At 42.3% G+C, this 17,139-nt stretch overlaps 1 protein-coding gene across 2 annotated transcripts in view; it reads left to right on the top strand.

Annotated features, from left to right (window-relative positions):
* The window catches only part of TRAF3IP1 (TRAF3 interacting protein 1), a 37,948-nt gene extending 20,809 nt beyond the window's left edge, over nucleotides 1-17,139 (top strand). For both annotated transcript variants that reach the window (XM_048952530.1, XM_048952531.1), the window contains exons 8-14: nucleotides 996-1,086; nucleotides 2,098-2,184; nucleotides 2,684-2,804; nucleotides 2,952-2,988; nucleotides 3,596-3,669; nucleotides 14,324-14,547; nucleotides 16,723-17,139. In XM_048952530.1, coding sequence (XP_048808487.1) covers nucleotides 996-1,086; nucleotides 2,098-2,184; nucleotides 2,684-2,804; nucleotides 2,952-2,988; nucleotides 3,596-3,669; nucleotides 14,324-14,547; nucleotides 16,723-16,888 — 800 coding nt within the window. In that variant the 3' untranslated portion in view covers nucleotides 16,889-17,139. The remainder of the gene's footprint in view (nucleotides 1-995; nucleotides 1,087-2,097; nucleotides 2,185-2,683; nucleotides 2,805-2,951; nucleotides 2,989-3,595; nucleotides 3,670-14,323; nucleotides 14,548-16,722) is intronic.

Raw genomic sequence — 17,139 nt, forward strand, 5'->3', positions numbered from 1 at the left:
TACACAACTGGGAGAAATTCCACCCTGCTGCCTTTAGCACTCAAGTGTGGGTTGCTGGAAACAGTCACTTGTGTTTGTCCCTGCTCTCCTGGCATTGGCAGTGGTTCTCAGCAAGAGAACTTTGTGACTTTTCTGAAAAACCATTGTGTTTACTATTTCCAGATGAATTTGCCAGTGACTTTGTAGTGACAGAAGACCAGCACTGAATATACCAGGGATAGCTAAAAACTTCTCTTAGAAATAAAACAGTGCTTTTTAATAAATAAAGCACTTCTGCAATTTAGTGAGGTTTTTTTTTTCTCTTATGCTATATATTAAAGATTAAAAAAAGAAACAAAAAAACTGTAATTTGGTTGTGTTTGCATGCTTTGGGTAGATTTTATTCAGGTAGTTTGTAGTTGAAAGAATACCAAAAAGCAATCTATGAAAGTGCTTTGTAATTCAGGTTAAGTGCTTTCCAAAGGGGAGAGAAACCCAACAGCATAAAGTGGTCATAAACTGTTACTTTTTTTTTTTTTAACTTGAAAATAAGCAGATCCTATGGGGAATTTCTTGCAATATGTTACAGGTAGTTACTGCAACAACCACTTCAATAAAACCTATAGTTTCCATTTTCTTAATGCCTGCACACAATGTTTTTTCCCTCCCATTACTTGTATTTGTGGGTTCTGCTCATAACAAAAGTTAAAGCGATCCACAGAACCTTCCCTACAGCAGTGGGTAATTGGGGCAGTGATGAACAGCGAGGGTGGAATTCTCCTTTCTATCTTGTAAGCAACGTGTGTGACAGATGTCAAGATGCAGTGAGAGCCGAAATCAGCCGAGACCTTGGATATATAAAGCTTATAGAGTTGTATTTAGTTTGTAATACAATGCATTTCATTAACACATTAAAGTATAGTGCTGATAGGGCTTGAAATACTGTTGTAAAGAATTAGATTTGCATTGCCAACATGACAGGTATGACACTATTACACTTTTTTTTCATTGAATAGAAGAAGAAGCAGAGAACCTTGATCCTGAAAAGCCTGAAGTATCTGAAAATGGTGAAGTAGCCAATGATCTTCCACCTCAGGCTATCCAAAGGTTTGTTCCTGTTCTTTATTCTGACTGACTGAAGCACAGAATGGTGTCTGGAGGTAATACAGTTGCAGTGGAAATGCTGAGTCGTGGCCTGAAGCAGTGATTGAGCACCTGATGGAAGGCAGGGCCAACCCAGAGGAGCTCAGATGGATGCAGTGTACCGGAGTGACTGGAAGGGGTGAAGCCCAGATCCACCCCTTCCCAGATCTCATTTAAGGGTTAGCAGTGGAGGTGAGGGCATCTCTTGCTGGAGATCCCTGTGTTTTTGAGGCCTTTCAAAGCAGCTCTTTTCCTTCATTTTTGCATGTGGCTGCTGTGTTTGAGCTTGTTCTCACTTGCTGTAGCCAAACACTTTGCCACCCTGCTATTATCACAGTACTTTCCAGCCAATTATAGCATTACACCTGTCAATTGGAAAATAGCAAGGGAACGTTGGGCAGTTTGTGCCTGTGGCACTCAGTAATGAATATTATCCCATGTATGGTTCATTTTAGTTGTTTTCCTTCTATGAAGAAAACTTTGAATCTTGAATGTCATTCTTAATCCAAAGAGTGCTTTGATGTAACCTCACTAAATTAAAAGTGATCTGTGAGGAGTCTCTTGAGTCTATTGCATCACAAGCACTTCAGAAGTGTGGTGTTATGGGTGAGATGAACTTGCCTTTCAAACCCCAGTTTACTTTTTCTTTGCCCAGAAGAAGGCTACTGTAAACGTATCACTTATGGAAATACATTTATTCCTTTTTCTGTATCCAGATTATTTTTTAGTGAGACAAACTAAGAGTTGGTTTTACCCCAAAATGACATTATTCTTGTTGAAGGTCACACTTGCTAGGTTTTCCCAGACTCCTCATAGGACAGAAGGCATTGCAATATAGGACTGTACAATGATGATGTTACATTGGTTTTATGCATTGGCAAAATTACTTGATTCATCTGGATATGCACATCTGCTCCTTTGGGGGACACGTAAGCTTCCTTTTACAATATAGGTGAGAAGTCTTTTTTCTTGCAGACGTATTCCCCGTCCTAGCAGTGCAAGGCCAGCACCACCCCGAGTAGTAAAACGCCAAGAGAGCACGGAGGCCTTGCTTCCAGAAAGGTGAGGAGTGTGGGAGATGCAGAAAAGATGTTGTTAGTTCTTATGCCACACTATTTTAAGATTTTATGTGCACCCCTGCAAGTGAATAGCATCAGGCTAGTTGGTTTGGGCAGGAAAACTTGAGCCTTTCTGCAAATCCAGTGTATGACTTGGAAGTTACAGTTGGTGGCCACATCAGGAAGTTCAAAGGTAGATGCAAGTTAATTTTTTTTGCCACTTTGAAACCGATAAACCCAGGACTTTAATCTTAACTACCAGAAGAAGAGATCTGTAAGGCATGCAGTGTATCTTGTACTCAAAAAAGGCTGAAACAGCCCCTTGAATTTATGGCCAAAATGTCTTGCAGGTGATATCGAATGAGTGCCAAGCACTAAAGCAGTGTATGCAGAAGTAATGGCAGTGAAGGAATTTGGTGTGCTGCTTTGTTTTATGGAAGGAGGTGATGGAATGGATGGGAATGGGACCTAATAGGTTTCCATGTTTGTTTTATCTCTTTCAGGAACGGTAGTAGTAAAGCAGTCTCAAATGTGATCACAGACCAGCAGGCTTCTGATGATGATGACGACCAGTTTGTGGTGGAGGCAGCCTTGCCAGTGCCCGAAATGCCAGAGCTGGAAATGGTCTGTTAATGTTACAAATTATAGAACCTTTCCCACCCTTTGTAACTTGCTTGTTTAAGTAGCTTCTAGCTGGACACGCTGTTGAATAGTTTTGTATCATAGCAATGCCAAATATTTGCAACTAAAGCTCTCTCCCTGCATGTGTAGGAGCCAGAAGTGGATCTGGAGGAGGATGAAAAACATGGTATGTTTGCTTTTGTGTATATTTGCATGCATATACATATAGAGTAAAACAACACATTTAAACCAAGAGCTAAGCACTTAAAATGAGGAATACAGCAGCAAAGTATCTCTTGAGGGAGCAGAACCTTCTTGCAACTCTGCAAGAAAAAGGCAAATATTTCTCAAATGAAGTCTTGCACAGTTGAGCATTGGGATTTACAGCTGATGTCAAATACCTACTGTACGTCTCTCTGAGAGAGGTGAAGGGGCTGGCAGGTCAAGGCAAGTTATAGGAAGCCTCCTAGGCAAATGGATGGTCTGGTTCTTAACAGTGTTTATGCTTGTGACCTCAGATATCTGATTCAGGGCCTTCCGTCCATTATGGCCACATTGCATATTATTTAAGTGGGCTTAGTTCTCTGTGTCAAAAAATTACTAACAAATTGCTATCTATCTATACACATGTGTATGGAGATAAGACACTGGAAAAATAGATTTAAAATATCTTGTATCTCAGCAACTGAAATATAATGGAACACTGTTCATGTTGGTTTTGATGTTATTGTCTGGAATGTTTAGAATAATATTTTAGTAACAACAGTGCTGAGACATATCCTCATTTTATCCAGGTGGACTTGTAAAAAGAATCCTAGAAACAAAAAAGGACTATGAAGCATCACAAAAATCAAAGACAACAGAGAAGGTAAGATGGAAATGGCCTGCAAGAAATTATGACCATTAAATACTGTAATCATGACCTTTTCTTCTCCTTTAGGTTTTTTTTCCTCCATTTTTTGATCAAACTCCTCCTTTGTATGTTATACTTACCTGCATTAGTCCTTCAGTCCTCTACGTTCTCTGTGTTGTGCTTTCTTTCTTGTGCTTTTAGCTTTATACAGCATTTAGTAGTCTTCTTTAGCCTGTTTGTTTTCCAGAACAGTCCGATTTCAGCCTTGCCATAGATGCAATAGGACACACTCTATATTTATGTGACTGCATAATTATTGTTTCAATCTTAATTGTCCTCTGGTCCTATCAACCATCAGTCATTACCTGTAAAAAGTAGGGATCTCTGCAGTTAACCATGCACAGTAAGTATTTCCATAGCACCAGATGTTATCTTAGTAAAATCCAGCATACTTGAGCTTTCTAGACTGAATTGAGAAAGTGATTTCATTTCATTTCCCCATCCCAAATTGGGATAGGGAAATGGAAGAGAGGGAGGTCTAGAGACATTCTAGGAGCAATCACAAACCAGAAGCAAAACGTTGAAGCCCCCTGATATTCATGTATTCCTTCCATCACTGGGCAGCTCTTGCTCTTTTAGCGTCGCACATCTCATGTTGCGAGAAGGCACAAAAGGCAGAACACTTTGGATCATTGGCCCTTTGGGAACATTTTAGATAAGGAATGCAGTTCAGAGTGCTTTTACAAAAATACAAACAGGTACACAGCATTTTGGAGAGGCAGGTGCTTTCCACGTGCTCTTAAATCTTCAGTTCTACCTGCATCTCTCTTCTTACATTTACTCAGTACTAGGGATAGATGTAGTGTGGCATTCTGCACTTTTATTAGGTGCTGCAACTCAGATCTTAAGAACTAAGCTTTTAACAAAACTCTTTCAAATACCTTTCTGAAACTGGGAGAAACTTTTGAAACATAGACCACTTTTTGGCCTCCTGTTACTTTAATGAATGTAGTTCTTGGCAACAAGTTATGACATTGTGATAGGTTATGAGTAAAGTGCACAGCTGGAAAAAACAAGTCCCTGAAGGACTAAAACTCATGATAGACAGTAGACTTTTTTTTTTTTTAAAAAAAAAAAAAAAAAGGATTTTATCTAGAACTTGTATGCTTTCATAATCATTTCTGGCAATCTGCAGCAAAAATGACACAACTTGTTAGGATTGTGATTTTTGGGAGGGTGAAATCAACAAATCTCTTAAATAGGGACACTCCCAAATGCTTTAGTGGTAGTGAGTTATACTGTCATGCAGACCAGCCTTTTTGTTCCTTCCCCAGCACATGGAGGAAATGAGGAAGGTGGATGGGGGAGCACCTTCCTATCTCAGGTTTGGGGTTGCCTGAGATCCAGGCCTTCTTGGCAGACCAAAAATTCCTTTTATGTATTGCATGGGCTGAGATTAAAGAAGAAAAATAATTCTTACAATGGGAAAGCCTTCATTTTCTGCTCATAACCCATTTTGAGTAAATACAGCTTTTTCCAGCTTGCTGAATTGAATTACAAGCTATTTATTACGAAGGTGCACCTTGTATTGCCTATGTAGTGATCATTTAAATGCTCTTGGCTATTTCTAGTAAGTTCTGCCTTTATAGAGCTGTTTGGAGAAAGGGAAGGAGTTAGAGATAATATTGCTCTGTTTATGCAGTAGCTCTAAAGCTCATTACTGGAGTGTGTGTTGAGCTGGCAGTTGTGAGAACAAGAGATACAGCTGTTCCTGTTCCTAGTTTTATAACTAGGTGGTGCTGTTCAATCATCAATCTCCAGGCTAAGTTTTGGAATGGCAGTAGCAGTCAAATTGGACTTCTTTTTCTGCCAGTACATAATTGTATTGCAGGCTATATTGTGCTGTATTGTGTCCTGTCAAGTGAACACTTGGCACAGAAAGGAACAATGGGGAGCATTTACAAAACCTCATGGGTTTCATGTTCTGGAAGTTTCCTCTGGGAATTGTACTAAGTTTTCCCTTTTTTTCCTTTTTCTGCCCTGAATACATGTAGCCCACTAAATAAAATAATTCCCTTTTAACCCCTTCAATTCTTTTTAAATGCACATTGGCCTCTGTGTCTTTGTACAATCAGTTTTTAGTCCCACTGCCTATTTTCAGTCTCTAAAACACTCATTCTGTCCTTGTTTGCCTTTTGTTGCTTCTTTTGAAGCACTGATCTGCGTTAGCAGCACCGATAATGGACAACTAATTCTGGAAAAGCAAACCTGCTGACTTCCATCACGTGAGAATTTGCACGCAGCAGTAAGCTCCTGAATATCATCTGTTCTATATCCAAGCAGCTGGCTGCTGCTGCTGCATGTAGTCTTCTTGCTGCTACTGCTTTTCAAATTAAATCACAGAATGGCCTGGGTTGAAAAGGACCACAATGCTCATCTAGTTTCAAACCCCTGCTGTGTGCAGGTCACCAACCAGCAGCCCAGGCTGCCTAGAGCCACATCCAGCCTGGCCTTGAATGCCTGCAGGGATGGGGCATCCACAGCCTCCTTGGGCAACCTGTTCCAGTGCCTCACCACCCTCTATGTGAAAAACTTCCTCCTAATATCCAACCTCAACCTCGCTGTCTCAGTTTAAAACCATTCCCCCTTTCCCTATCACTATTCACCATTGTAAGCTGAAGCCGTTGTGATACAGAGAGGAGAAGCACAGTTTTCCTGACAGCAAAGCAAAAACTCAATGGAAAAGATGATTAGAAGTGTTCAGAGATAGTGACTAGGACTTGACAGACGAAGCCCAAAAAACATGAGCTTGAGAGACTGCTGAATTCTTCTGACAGAAGACAGTGATATGGTGTATAATCAATGAATATTAAGATACTGTAATTACAAAATAAACAAGAGAGTTTGGCAAAGCAGATAATGGTAACAAAAAGAGACTAGATAGAAAGCTTACCCCTATCCTAGGCTCACTTACAAAACTCCAGCAGAGCAGATCTCCAGGAGAGATCCTTCCCTACTGGTAGCCAGCTCTTAAATAGGTCTGGGAGAGATGGAGCCAGGCTCCACAGCTGAATTGCCTTCACCTGTGCTCCTCTGGCTGACTCATGGCTCACCTCAGGTGATCAATCAGAGGTTCAGGCCGTGACTCAGCAGTTCCCATACAGAGGCATACCTCACATGAGACCCCAGACCAGCAGTTTGGGAAAGAACAGTCTGTGGGATCTCATTGGGAAGATGCAGCAAAAGTAATTAAAAAGAAAGAATAGTTTCAGGCGGTTTATTCCCGCCAAGTGCTCTCTGCTTGCAAGTGTAACCAAGTCCTGTTCTGTCGATGGGACTGTGAGAATGGCTGTGTGAGTGCTGGCCAACATGTTGTGTTAAATAGCTGTGGGTTTTGTGCCAGGTCTGGCTGTGCAGTCTGCTGGGAGCAGCATCAGTCTGAGACCTGACTGTTTCTCCCCAGCCTCTCAGCTCTTTCATTTAATTGGTTTTCCATCAAACTCTCCAGAAGCAATATCTTCTCCATCAGCATGCAACAGTATTCCAAAATGTGTTTTGCAATGGGGAGTAAAATGTGATTCTTGTATTTTGGAGTAAGATAATCACAAGTCCAGTGAAAATTTGAAAGAATAATTCCTTGGGAAATTATACCTGAGGTTGATCTGTGTGTCTGTCAGTGAGAATGTTAGTCTGCCCTGGTTTTATTAAACCATTCAATGCATGTAAAATAAATGAAACATTCTCTCAGCTATGTTCACTACTCCTTAAAGCCGTGTCTTTCTGCCAGAAGATGAAGAGGGAAGTGGAGATAATCTGAGCACTGGATCTTTTGGCTGATGCTTTACAGCATCTAATGCAGCAATTACCTGATCGGTGGCTCTACCTGAATTACTGTGGATTAATCAATTAGAAATTAGCAGAAGCTGATGAAGTAATACTTAATGGAAACGTAGCACTCGTGGGCTCTTGGGGATGTTCCATACCTTTACTTGTAACTGCTGATTGCAGAAGAGTATTGTTTGTGTTAAAAGCATTTGCCTGAAACCTTCATTGTGCTTTTTAAGAAGTTTTAATAAAGAAAAAGACAAGAAAATCAAGAAAGACAGGGACTTTCATCATGTAGGTTTTGCATGTGCAGAAACTTAAAATAATATACACAATTTTCAGGTCAAACAAAAAGGTCAGTCTGGAAATACACAAGGTTTCTGCTGCCTTGATTAGCTGTGTTCAGCCTAACAAATTCCTAAAAAGACTTCCTAAATGTATTTGTTTAGAGTCTAATCCTCTTACGTTAAACAGAGAAAGAAACAGATGGTACATTTTGTATTCCACTTCATTTATTTGATGTGTGGAAAGCGTAGGCAGGTTATTAAATAGTTGAAGCAAGTGGGATCACAGAATTCCCATCTTTCCCAAATATAGGCTTTGGAGAAGAAACAGATTCGAGGTTTGTGCTAGGAACAAGTGATATTAAAATAGCTTAGCACCTGGATAATATTAACTTCAATTACAAGTGCTGTAAATCAAGTAGGTACTTCTAAGCTCAGAGCAAATACAATCAATGCTGATTCTGTTTGTTCAGAGTTCTTCAGGTCATTGATTTTGTGCGTTAACCCACCAGCTGCACAGCACTGTGTCCACATCCAATGAGTGCAGGCAGTAATGTGACGTTTAGTTAACCATTTGTATTCATATCTCCCATCATGTCAGTGTTTCAAAGGGGCTCACAGTTTCTCAGCATCCTACCAGGTCACAGAATCACAGAATGGCACAGGTTGGAAGGGACCTCAAGGATCATGAATCTTCAGCCCCTCTGTAAAATGCAGGACCACCAACCTCCACATTTAACAGCAGCCCAGGCTGCCCAGGGCCCCATCCAACCTGGCCTTGAACACCTCCACGGATGGATGGGGCATTACAGCCTCTCTGGGCAGCTGTTCCAGCATCTCACCACTCTCACAGCAAAGAACCTTCCCCCTGGCATCCAACCTCAGTCTTCCCTCCCTCAACTTCGAACCATTTCCCTTTGTCCTGCTGTTATCTACCCTTTCAAAGAGTTGATTCCCCTCCTGTTTATAGGCTCCCTTTAGGTACTGAAGGCTGCAATGAGGTCACATGTTGTAAGAAGTGCTGAGAGTGAGATTTGATAGGAATTACCTGCACAAGGGCTTTTGTCTTTGTCTAACAGCTCTGGCTATGGCGATGTGATGTTAGCTGAATGGTTATGGAGTAAAGGTGCAGGGAGAAATGTACCAGAACTGTACCATGCAGTTTGCTGGTGGTCAGGTGTTGCTGGAGTTTGAACTGAGTAATTAATGCTTGAGTTTCCCTGCTTATTACCAGGAGGAAAAAAAAAAAAAGAAAAAAAAAAGTGGTCCTCAATTAATTGTCTTACAAGCAGTGAAGGTAGGAATGGAACTTTTGTCACTCTTGTGATATTCTTGGTATAATGGCTGCTGTGCGGTGGCCTCTGCATACTACACAAAATGTTCGCTCCTGTGGATATATATATAAATAAAAAAAGAGACAGCAGATGGATGTGTTAAACAGAAAGTATATGTAGAAGTGCAGTGAGACAGCTGTGCTTTCCATCCCCAGGAAAGTATGCTGTGCTAGCAGCTGTTGTAGGAGAGCTACAGGTGATGTTCATACATTTCAAGAAGGTTATCAGTGGATCTGGCCGAGACATTCTGCTGGGCCATAGTCTGGTGTGAAAGCAGTTGGCTAACTCAAGGAACACGTGTTACAATTCATTCTGGGGGCTGCTGTTTCAACAGAGAAAACCACGGACCCACAGAGTGAGCAGAGAGGGAAAGCAGGGCAGGACTGGCACCCAGTGTGCCGTTTCAGATGAGCTGATACTGGAGTTGTATCTTGGTGTGTGTGTGGTCAGACACGTAGGATTCTGCTCAGCATGGTGAATAGCAAACTGACTTCTCTGCAGCAAGGTGAGCCAGCTCAAGGAGCTGAGGTGGGACGTTTACATACGTCTGAAAATTCCATCCTATTTTTTTGTGTCTTGCAGCTCTGAAACAGGTCAGACTCTGGTAAGTCTAATGGTACAGAACATGGTGTCTCTGCTGCCTTGGCCTGCTGCTGAACTCGATACCTGGCATAAGCAGAAAAAGCATCCTGTTCATTTGAAATGATTTAACATTTACTGTTTTCCCCTCTGTTACTGTGGAGGACTTTCTTACAGTGATCCCTAGTGGATAGTTACCATATACTTAAAATGCAGGCTCTGTAAAAACCAGGAAAAGAAAACACCCTTTATGATCAAAAAATATTTTGTACAGTAAAAAAGCCCACGCTGTTATTTTTGCATTGAATGTATCAAAATTACTTGTCCAAAATGAAGTTTCTGTCCTGTCCTAACTGTAGTAAGAGGTGGAAGGGAAATGGTATAGCTCCATAAAACTATGATTACTGGGGTCTGTTTCCATAATGGGACATAATACAATAGTTAAAAGGGGCTGTAGAAACTATTAACTGCTTGATGGATGCTTGTTGTAATTTGTTTCATATTTAAAAACTGTTAATTTAAAGAATGGAAACAAAGGAGAAGCTATATAAAAGTAATCAAATGCTGTTCCTGGAAGTGAATTTTTCAAGCAGGGTGAGTGGGGGGAAGCCATGCCACCTCTTTAACTCCATGGATGCCAGGCTTTTCCCATACCCTCAGCAGCACGGATGCTGGAAGTGAATGTCTTGTGAAGGATCCACGTTTGTGCTAATTGCTTTAACGAGGCTAAATTCAAGACAGGTAGCATTCTGGCTGTTTCTGGCACCCCGTTGATAATTTTCCCTTCATCGTTTAAGGAGAAAATTTCTGCTTTTTAATTTCTTCGGTCCCTGCATTCGAGTCCACGCTGTGTTCCGTTCAGGTTGAGGTAATGGGAAAGGCAGACTGTTTCCCAGGAATCCAAAATAAACATTTATCTTGGTGCCTTATGAAAAACATGAAGGAAAGGAAGCGTGTTGGGCCTACAGAAGTGATACAGTCTTTTTACACGGAGATAATTTATTGATTCTTGGGCTTTTGTGAAAGGAGAGTTCATTGAGGTGTGTGACCTAATTAAATAGGCTGGAACAATTCTGATTCTGGCATTTTTCTTAAAGCTGAATATATCCTGTTACGTGTTTGTGCAGAATGAGCAAAGGTGGCATTCAGGACTCCAACCACCCACGTTGCTTGTTGTAATAAACCATCTGCCATAATTCTTAGTAATTTCAGGGGTGACCTGTGCAGATTTTAACCCATAACTGTAACTATTAAACAGAACAGACAGCACGGAGCTTGATTTTTTTTTCCCCCCTAACTGCCTTTAATCAGTGATATCTGGTGCAGCTTGAGTACTTCAGCTGTCTGTAGGCTTCGACAAGTGTAGTGTGAGAAGAAAGAAAGGATTGATCATCATCTGTCCCTCCTCAAGCTAATGGTGGTGTGCCAGGTGAGTTACTGTGCCCTCAGGTGTTGGGGAGGTTTTTGGGAGCTTGGAGTTTAAGTGCTCTTCCTTGAAAGGAAGACACACCAAAATACTTTTGTGTGTTCCTACATCGCTTGTATCGTGTGGTTTTGTGTCTCAGAGTTGCAGAGTTTTCTAACCACCCTACTGATGTGCCTTCTAAAGACTGAATAGTATTTAATAGACTTCCAGTGCTTGTGTATTTGGACACTTGAAACTGCTTAGGAACAGGGGAAGGAAAGAGGGAAGGTTTGTTGCACATAGGGTGGAAAACAGGGCAGCAGAACTTCTTCCTGGGAAGCTCTTGAATAACATACAGCCCTGCCATGCTTTTGAACTGAAGGTGGGGTTTTTTTGATGGGCTTGGGTTGTTCCAGCTCCAGTTTTCTTTGTAGATAACCTCCCGGTTTGATGTGGAAAATAGGGTCCCATAGCCTAAACCTTCTCTGTGGCTTTGGGGAAGCACGTGTAGCAAGAACTCATCTGGAAAAAATGAGCTACAATAGAGAGCGTGCAGTGTGTGAGGGTGCAGATCCATTCATATACTGTTACAAGGTAAGGAGGAAACAAAATATTTCCAGGAAAGAAAGTCTTACCAGTGTCCAATGTACACCGTGCCCAAGGAAAGGTGCCCTGTGATCTGTGCCTTCAGGGACAAGGCATAAAGGAGTCTGACAGAGCCAACTGGGATGCTGTTGGCATTGTGTTTAGAGGTTTGCTAATGAAGAGACTGAAATATCCCCTCAACCCTGGGTGGCTGTGCTCTGAAGGTGGGTGCTCACCAGCTCTCAGCATTAAATGAGTCAAAAACCAGTGCTTTCATCTGCGTGCTGTGAGGGACAGCAAGCACACGGATGGCTGTGGGAAGTGACAGAACAACGAGTTTTATGTAATGCAGCATAATGAAACACCTGCTTCTGTGAGAGAGGCACGGGTCGAGTGAGAGGGAATTAAGATGAGTGTTATTTTTAACAGCTTAGCCAGCACTCACGAATTGACTTAGGAAGCAAAGGCCACGAGTTCACCAGCAGTTGTCACTTCAGGCCAGTTCCTTATTAAACAACTTCAACATTATAAAATCATAGTAAACTCAGAAGCCCTGCAGTTTCCATGTGCTGTGTGTGTGGTAAAACGCAAGCATCAGACGCAAGTAAATCTCAGCCTTCAAATCTTTAGAAGTATTTTTCTAGAATAATATATATCTGAGTTCATCAGTAAGCAGAGGGCTGCTGAAATGTGTTTGGCAGTGGTCCCTGCTGCCTCCAAACACAGCTGAACAAACAGCCTGCAGCTCACACAGGAAGGCAGGCAGTTAGGTAGGAGGGCAGTAAGGGACAGCATGGTAGGCATGGTGTCCTAGCAAGGCACAAGCATACTGTCAGCTCTGTGCTCATAGAGCTGCTAGGAACTGTGCTTAGAATTATCCTGTGGTTATCCTATGGTTGGGGTGAAAGAAAGACCCTTCTAGTTTTCTGGCACACGTTAGATGACTGAAATGACTTGAAGTAAACTTAATGTACAGCTTTGTGTGTCTTAAAGAAAACTCAGGTTGGGAATTAGACATTCAGGTCTCTTGGAAAGAAAGAAAAATCTGCTTGTTTTACCTGGGAGAGAAGAAACAGCGGGCTTCTCTTTAATGGCAGTTATTGTTTCCAGGAAGGCCTTTGCTGGAATAAGGTCATTAGGAAGTGTTAGTAATGTGGTCATTTGGCTCTGTTTATGGCATCGTTTTGCTCTTGGTGACTTTGCTGTTTTAGCATGCACTTTCCCTGTGTTAAACTTGCAGTAAGCTGGGAGGCTTCAGTAGGCTGAGCACAGGGTCTGCAGGCTGCACATGAGGGAAGTGTGCACAGGACCAGATTAGTTTTGAGTAGTGCAGTTGACTGAGGGCACACCTGCAGCCTGTGTGGTTTTAAGGTATGGAATAACTGCCATTTATTTTAGCTGTGTGGTGTGAAATGCTGTGACTAGGGCCAGCATTAGGAGCAGAGACTTCAGATAAAGCCAGAGGTGAGAGAGGAGTATCTCAAAGGGAGTGATTTGGAGAACTGCACTGGAAGGTGGCTACAGAGCATCCGGTGCAGCTCCCAGGCAGCAGCAAAATCCTGTGTTGAGCAGCTCCGGTGGATGCTTTTGGTGCAGAACATCATGAGAAGGGATGCTTCTGCTTCTCCAGCTTTTCACAGAGACCATAATCTCAGTTCAGAGGCTATAATCATTACCCTCTGGAGTTGAACGTGACCTTTTTTCAGTGTGGTGGGTTGGGATTTGCAGCAATATTGAGTAAACACCAATCCACAATGTCCTTGTGCCAGGCACTGGAGTGATGCAGGGGCAGTCCAGCTGTGCCCCGTAGAGTACACAGCTGGAGCATGCAGGGAGAGGATGGGCAGATGGATGTGTGATTTATGGGGTAGACATAGAATCATTGGATGATAGAATCATAGAATGGCCTGGGTTGAAAAGGACCACAATGCTTATCTAGTTCCAACCCCCTGCTGTGTGCAGGTCGCCAACCAGCAGCCCAGGCTGCTCAGAGCCACATCCAGCCTGGCCTTGAATGCCTGCAGGGATGGGGCATCCACAGCCTCCTTGGGCAACCTGTTCCAGTGCCTCACCACCCTCTGGGTGAAAAACTTCCTCCTCATATCCAACCTAAACCTCCCCTGTCTCAGTTGGCAGCCAGTGCCAGCAGCAGGTTGATAACAAAAGTGGTGTCATTATTATGTGAGGTTGTGTTTAATGGTGCCACGTTAAGCCATTTTCCATTCAATATATAGAAACACACTGAAGTAAAACATGTCAGAACGAGGAGGAGGTCTCCCTCCAATACTTCCTTTACACCCACTGCTCTGGGAAAGATCTTGATGAGAACATCAGGATGATGAGGTCATTTATGGAATCAAATACTAGGTTTAATTTGGAGAGCTCCTGATCTGAAAAGCAATTGAATATTGCCAACATTATTGTAGTTTTGTAGCAGTTCTCCTTAGCAGTGGTGGCTTGGATATGATTCTCATTCTGCTCACCTGATTCTAAACAGTTGCTTCATTCTTCTCCCTTTCATTTCAAACTGTGAACACTATGTAAAGATTTCTCCTCGTGGCTAGCAGTGTCTAAAGCATTCTTTGTTTGACACCTTGTGTACAACAAACGTTTTTCCTCGTCTTGATGCTTTTCTCCTTATCCATCCTTTCTGTCAGGAGAAGCCTTTTGTATCAGAAGCAGCGAGGAAGAAAGAGAGAGAGTTGGTAGCCAAAGAAATGGAGAAGTTTCGGGACTCTATTCAGACTCTGTGCCGCAGTGCCTTTACGCTTGGCAGGATCATGGACTACGTTCAAGAAGACATGGATGCCATGAAGAACGAGTTGCAGATGTGGCGGCATGAGAACAGACAGCATGCAGAAGCTCTGCAGAAAGAGCAGAGGTGAGCGTGGTCAGGGAAAGTCTGCTTTACCTCTCGAGACAGATCTGTTTCTAGCAGAGGGGAGAGTTTCATTCACTACAAAATGCAAATTTAGCATCAGTCTCTGCTGTGCTTTGGGGAATTTTCTTTGCAGTCAGAATTGTTTTTTGAAGTGTTAAAATCTTTCCAGCTCATGTCATGCGATGTACACGGCAGCAGCTATGCACATGTTGAGATGAGATGGGAAGGTTTAACGTTCTGCTTTATTTTTTCTTATCACGAATACATGTGGAGCAATGGGGAGGAACAGGTTAGTAGGCCTGGTAGGATCTGAGTTCCTAAATCACAAACTGCTTTCTTTGTGCCACTGAAATCTGTGTGTTCTGCAGCAGTGTCAGTAACAGCTGTTGTCTGTGCATGGTTTGAAACTAACATCAGAAAGCCAGGAGAATGAAGGTAATATCCCCAAGGAGGTCAAGCCAAGGAAGGGATGCTTCAGCCTTACTTGCCTCACTAGTATGTCTTTTTATTCTCCTTGCAAACAGAAGTACCATCCCAATTCCATGTAATCTGATCTTAAAAGTGATCTCAGATACTGAAGATTGATTTTTATCTTCATGGATTCCAATGTAGGTAACTTTGCTGCTCCATGAATTTAATTCCTGCAGAAGCAAGTATGCCACTGAGTGGTATTTTTAGCTGAGTTTTATCTGGGTAGGTAGCAGTGTGTTAATTGTTGGAAGTTTTACAGCTGCTGGCTTAGTGGGGCTGGGGTAGGAATTAGGATTTGGGTTCACATATAAAGCTTAATGATGTTAATTCCTTGCACTTACATAGCACCTTCTTAAACTGTGGTTGGGCTTAGAATGCAGTACCTCTGCAAAGAGAAAGGAAATGGCACTGGGCTTTATTTTACAGCTGGAGAAACTGAGGCACTGATCTGCTTGCCTTTCCCCAGGCACAGGGAGCAAACCAGCATCACTCCAGCAGAGCCACTCAGCTCCCTTTCACTGCTGCAACATATTACAGCACTTAGCAGGGATTGCTGTGAGATCCTCATCAGATCAGTGTAGTGCTACGGCTTGTCAGAGCCTTCAGGGAAGAATTACACAGTATCTGACATGAAGAAGGGAATGCTTCCCATATGTAGTGGAATTTGGATGCATTTTTGTGTTTTTGTTGTTTGGTTTGTTTTTTTTTTTTTGCTTCTGTGAAAGACAATTGAAGGATCCCATTAGGGAAATGTTAGAATTTCTAGTGATATTTTTTGTGATTTATGCCAGTGGTGTAGAAAGGAGGAGAAATCTAAATAATTATGAGATGCAGACTTTAGCTGGTGAGTCCTCACAGTGACTGGGTAATTCAGAATGGCAGCAGGCTAGTTCTGTCCATCAGCTCCCTGGCTGCTAAGCATTATGGAAAGGGGCACGCTGGTTTTAGAGCCAAACAGTCCCATTCCCTTCAGATATATCAATGTGCTAGTGGTGTTATTAGCATCCTGTTTATTACATTTCCTGTTGTTATGGGATTGCCTGCCCTTGCCAGCAGCTATTGAGGGGCCAGTTTTCTTGTACCTTACCTCTTAGATGTCTACTTGCTGCAGCTTGGTGCTGCTGGCAGGCAGTGCTGTGCTGCCGGCTCGTTGTAGGAAATAGCTGGTATCAGGCCATCAGCCCCCACAGCAATTGTATTTGTTCCTCTGCAATGTGCCTCTCTCCCCTTTGAAGCCTGTTGCGAGGCCTGGAGGGATGGCTTTGCCATGTGCATCATGGTAAGATACAGGAGCCCCAGTAAAAAGTGGGTGTTGTTCTTATGCTCTGTCCTACACAACCAAGTCCCACTTTGTCCCTGAGCCAGGCACTTGCAGCTCTTGGCTGGTAAGTAAAAGAAGTGCTTGACACACACTCGTGGTGGAGCAGAATAACTGCATAGCACAGAGATTTTAACAGAAAATCTTGGTTAGACAAGAGATTATTGTTTGCTGTTGAACAGTGGGGTGTTTTTTCCTGAACAGTGTTCTTCTCTGTGGTGTTAGCTTTGTCTTTGTGCTTCCCATCCTAAACTTTATTTCAGGAGGGGTGAGCACACCTCAAATTCTATGCAAACTTTTAAGTATTGAATGCACGTTCTTGGAGGCTTAAGAAACTTGAAGCAGCATCATGTTTCTGATAACACAACACTTTGTGTCTCTTTCAGCATCACGGACAGTGCTGTAGAACCACTAAAAGCTGAACTGGCTGAGCTGGACCAGCTGATTGAAGATCAGCAAGACAAGATTCGTGCTGTTAAAGCTAATGTTTTAAAGAATGAGGACAAAATCCGGAGGATGGTACTTAGCATAAACCTGTCTTCAAGAAGGTGAAGAAGGGAGGGACAAAAAAAAGCCTTGGGACTGATAGACTGATATTCCTACCAAATAAAAATTCTTACCAAATAGTGGAGAAAAGTGAAGATATGCCTTGTTGGGATGTAAAGTGGCTAGGGACTGGGAGCCTAAGAGTTATATAAAATACCATTGATCTTTAGGTGTTGATATTACTGTGGATAAAATGATGTCCATTTGATTGCTCAAGGTGCAGAGCTATTAAAATAACTTGTTTGTTTAAATGTGAA

Source organism: Lagopus muta, chromosome 8 (assembly GCF_023343835.1).
Source record: "Lagopus muta isolate bLagMut1 chromosome 8, bLagMut1 primary, whole genome shotgun sequence".
NCBI lineage: Eukaryota > Metazoa > Chordata > Aves > Galliformes > Phasianidae > Lagopus > Lagopus muta.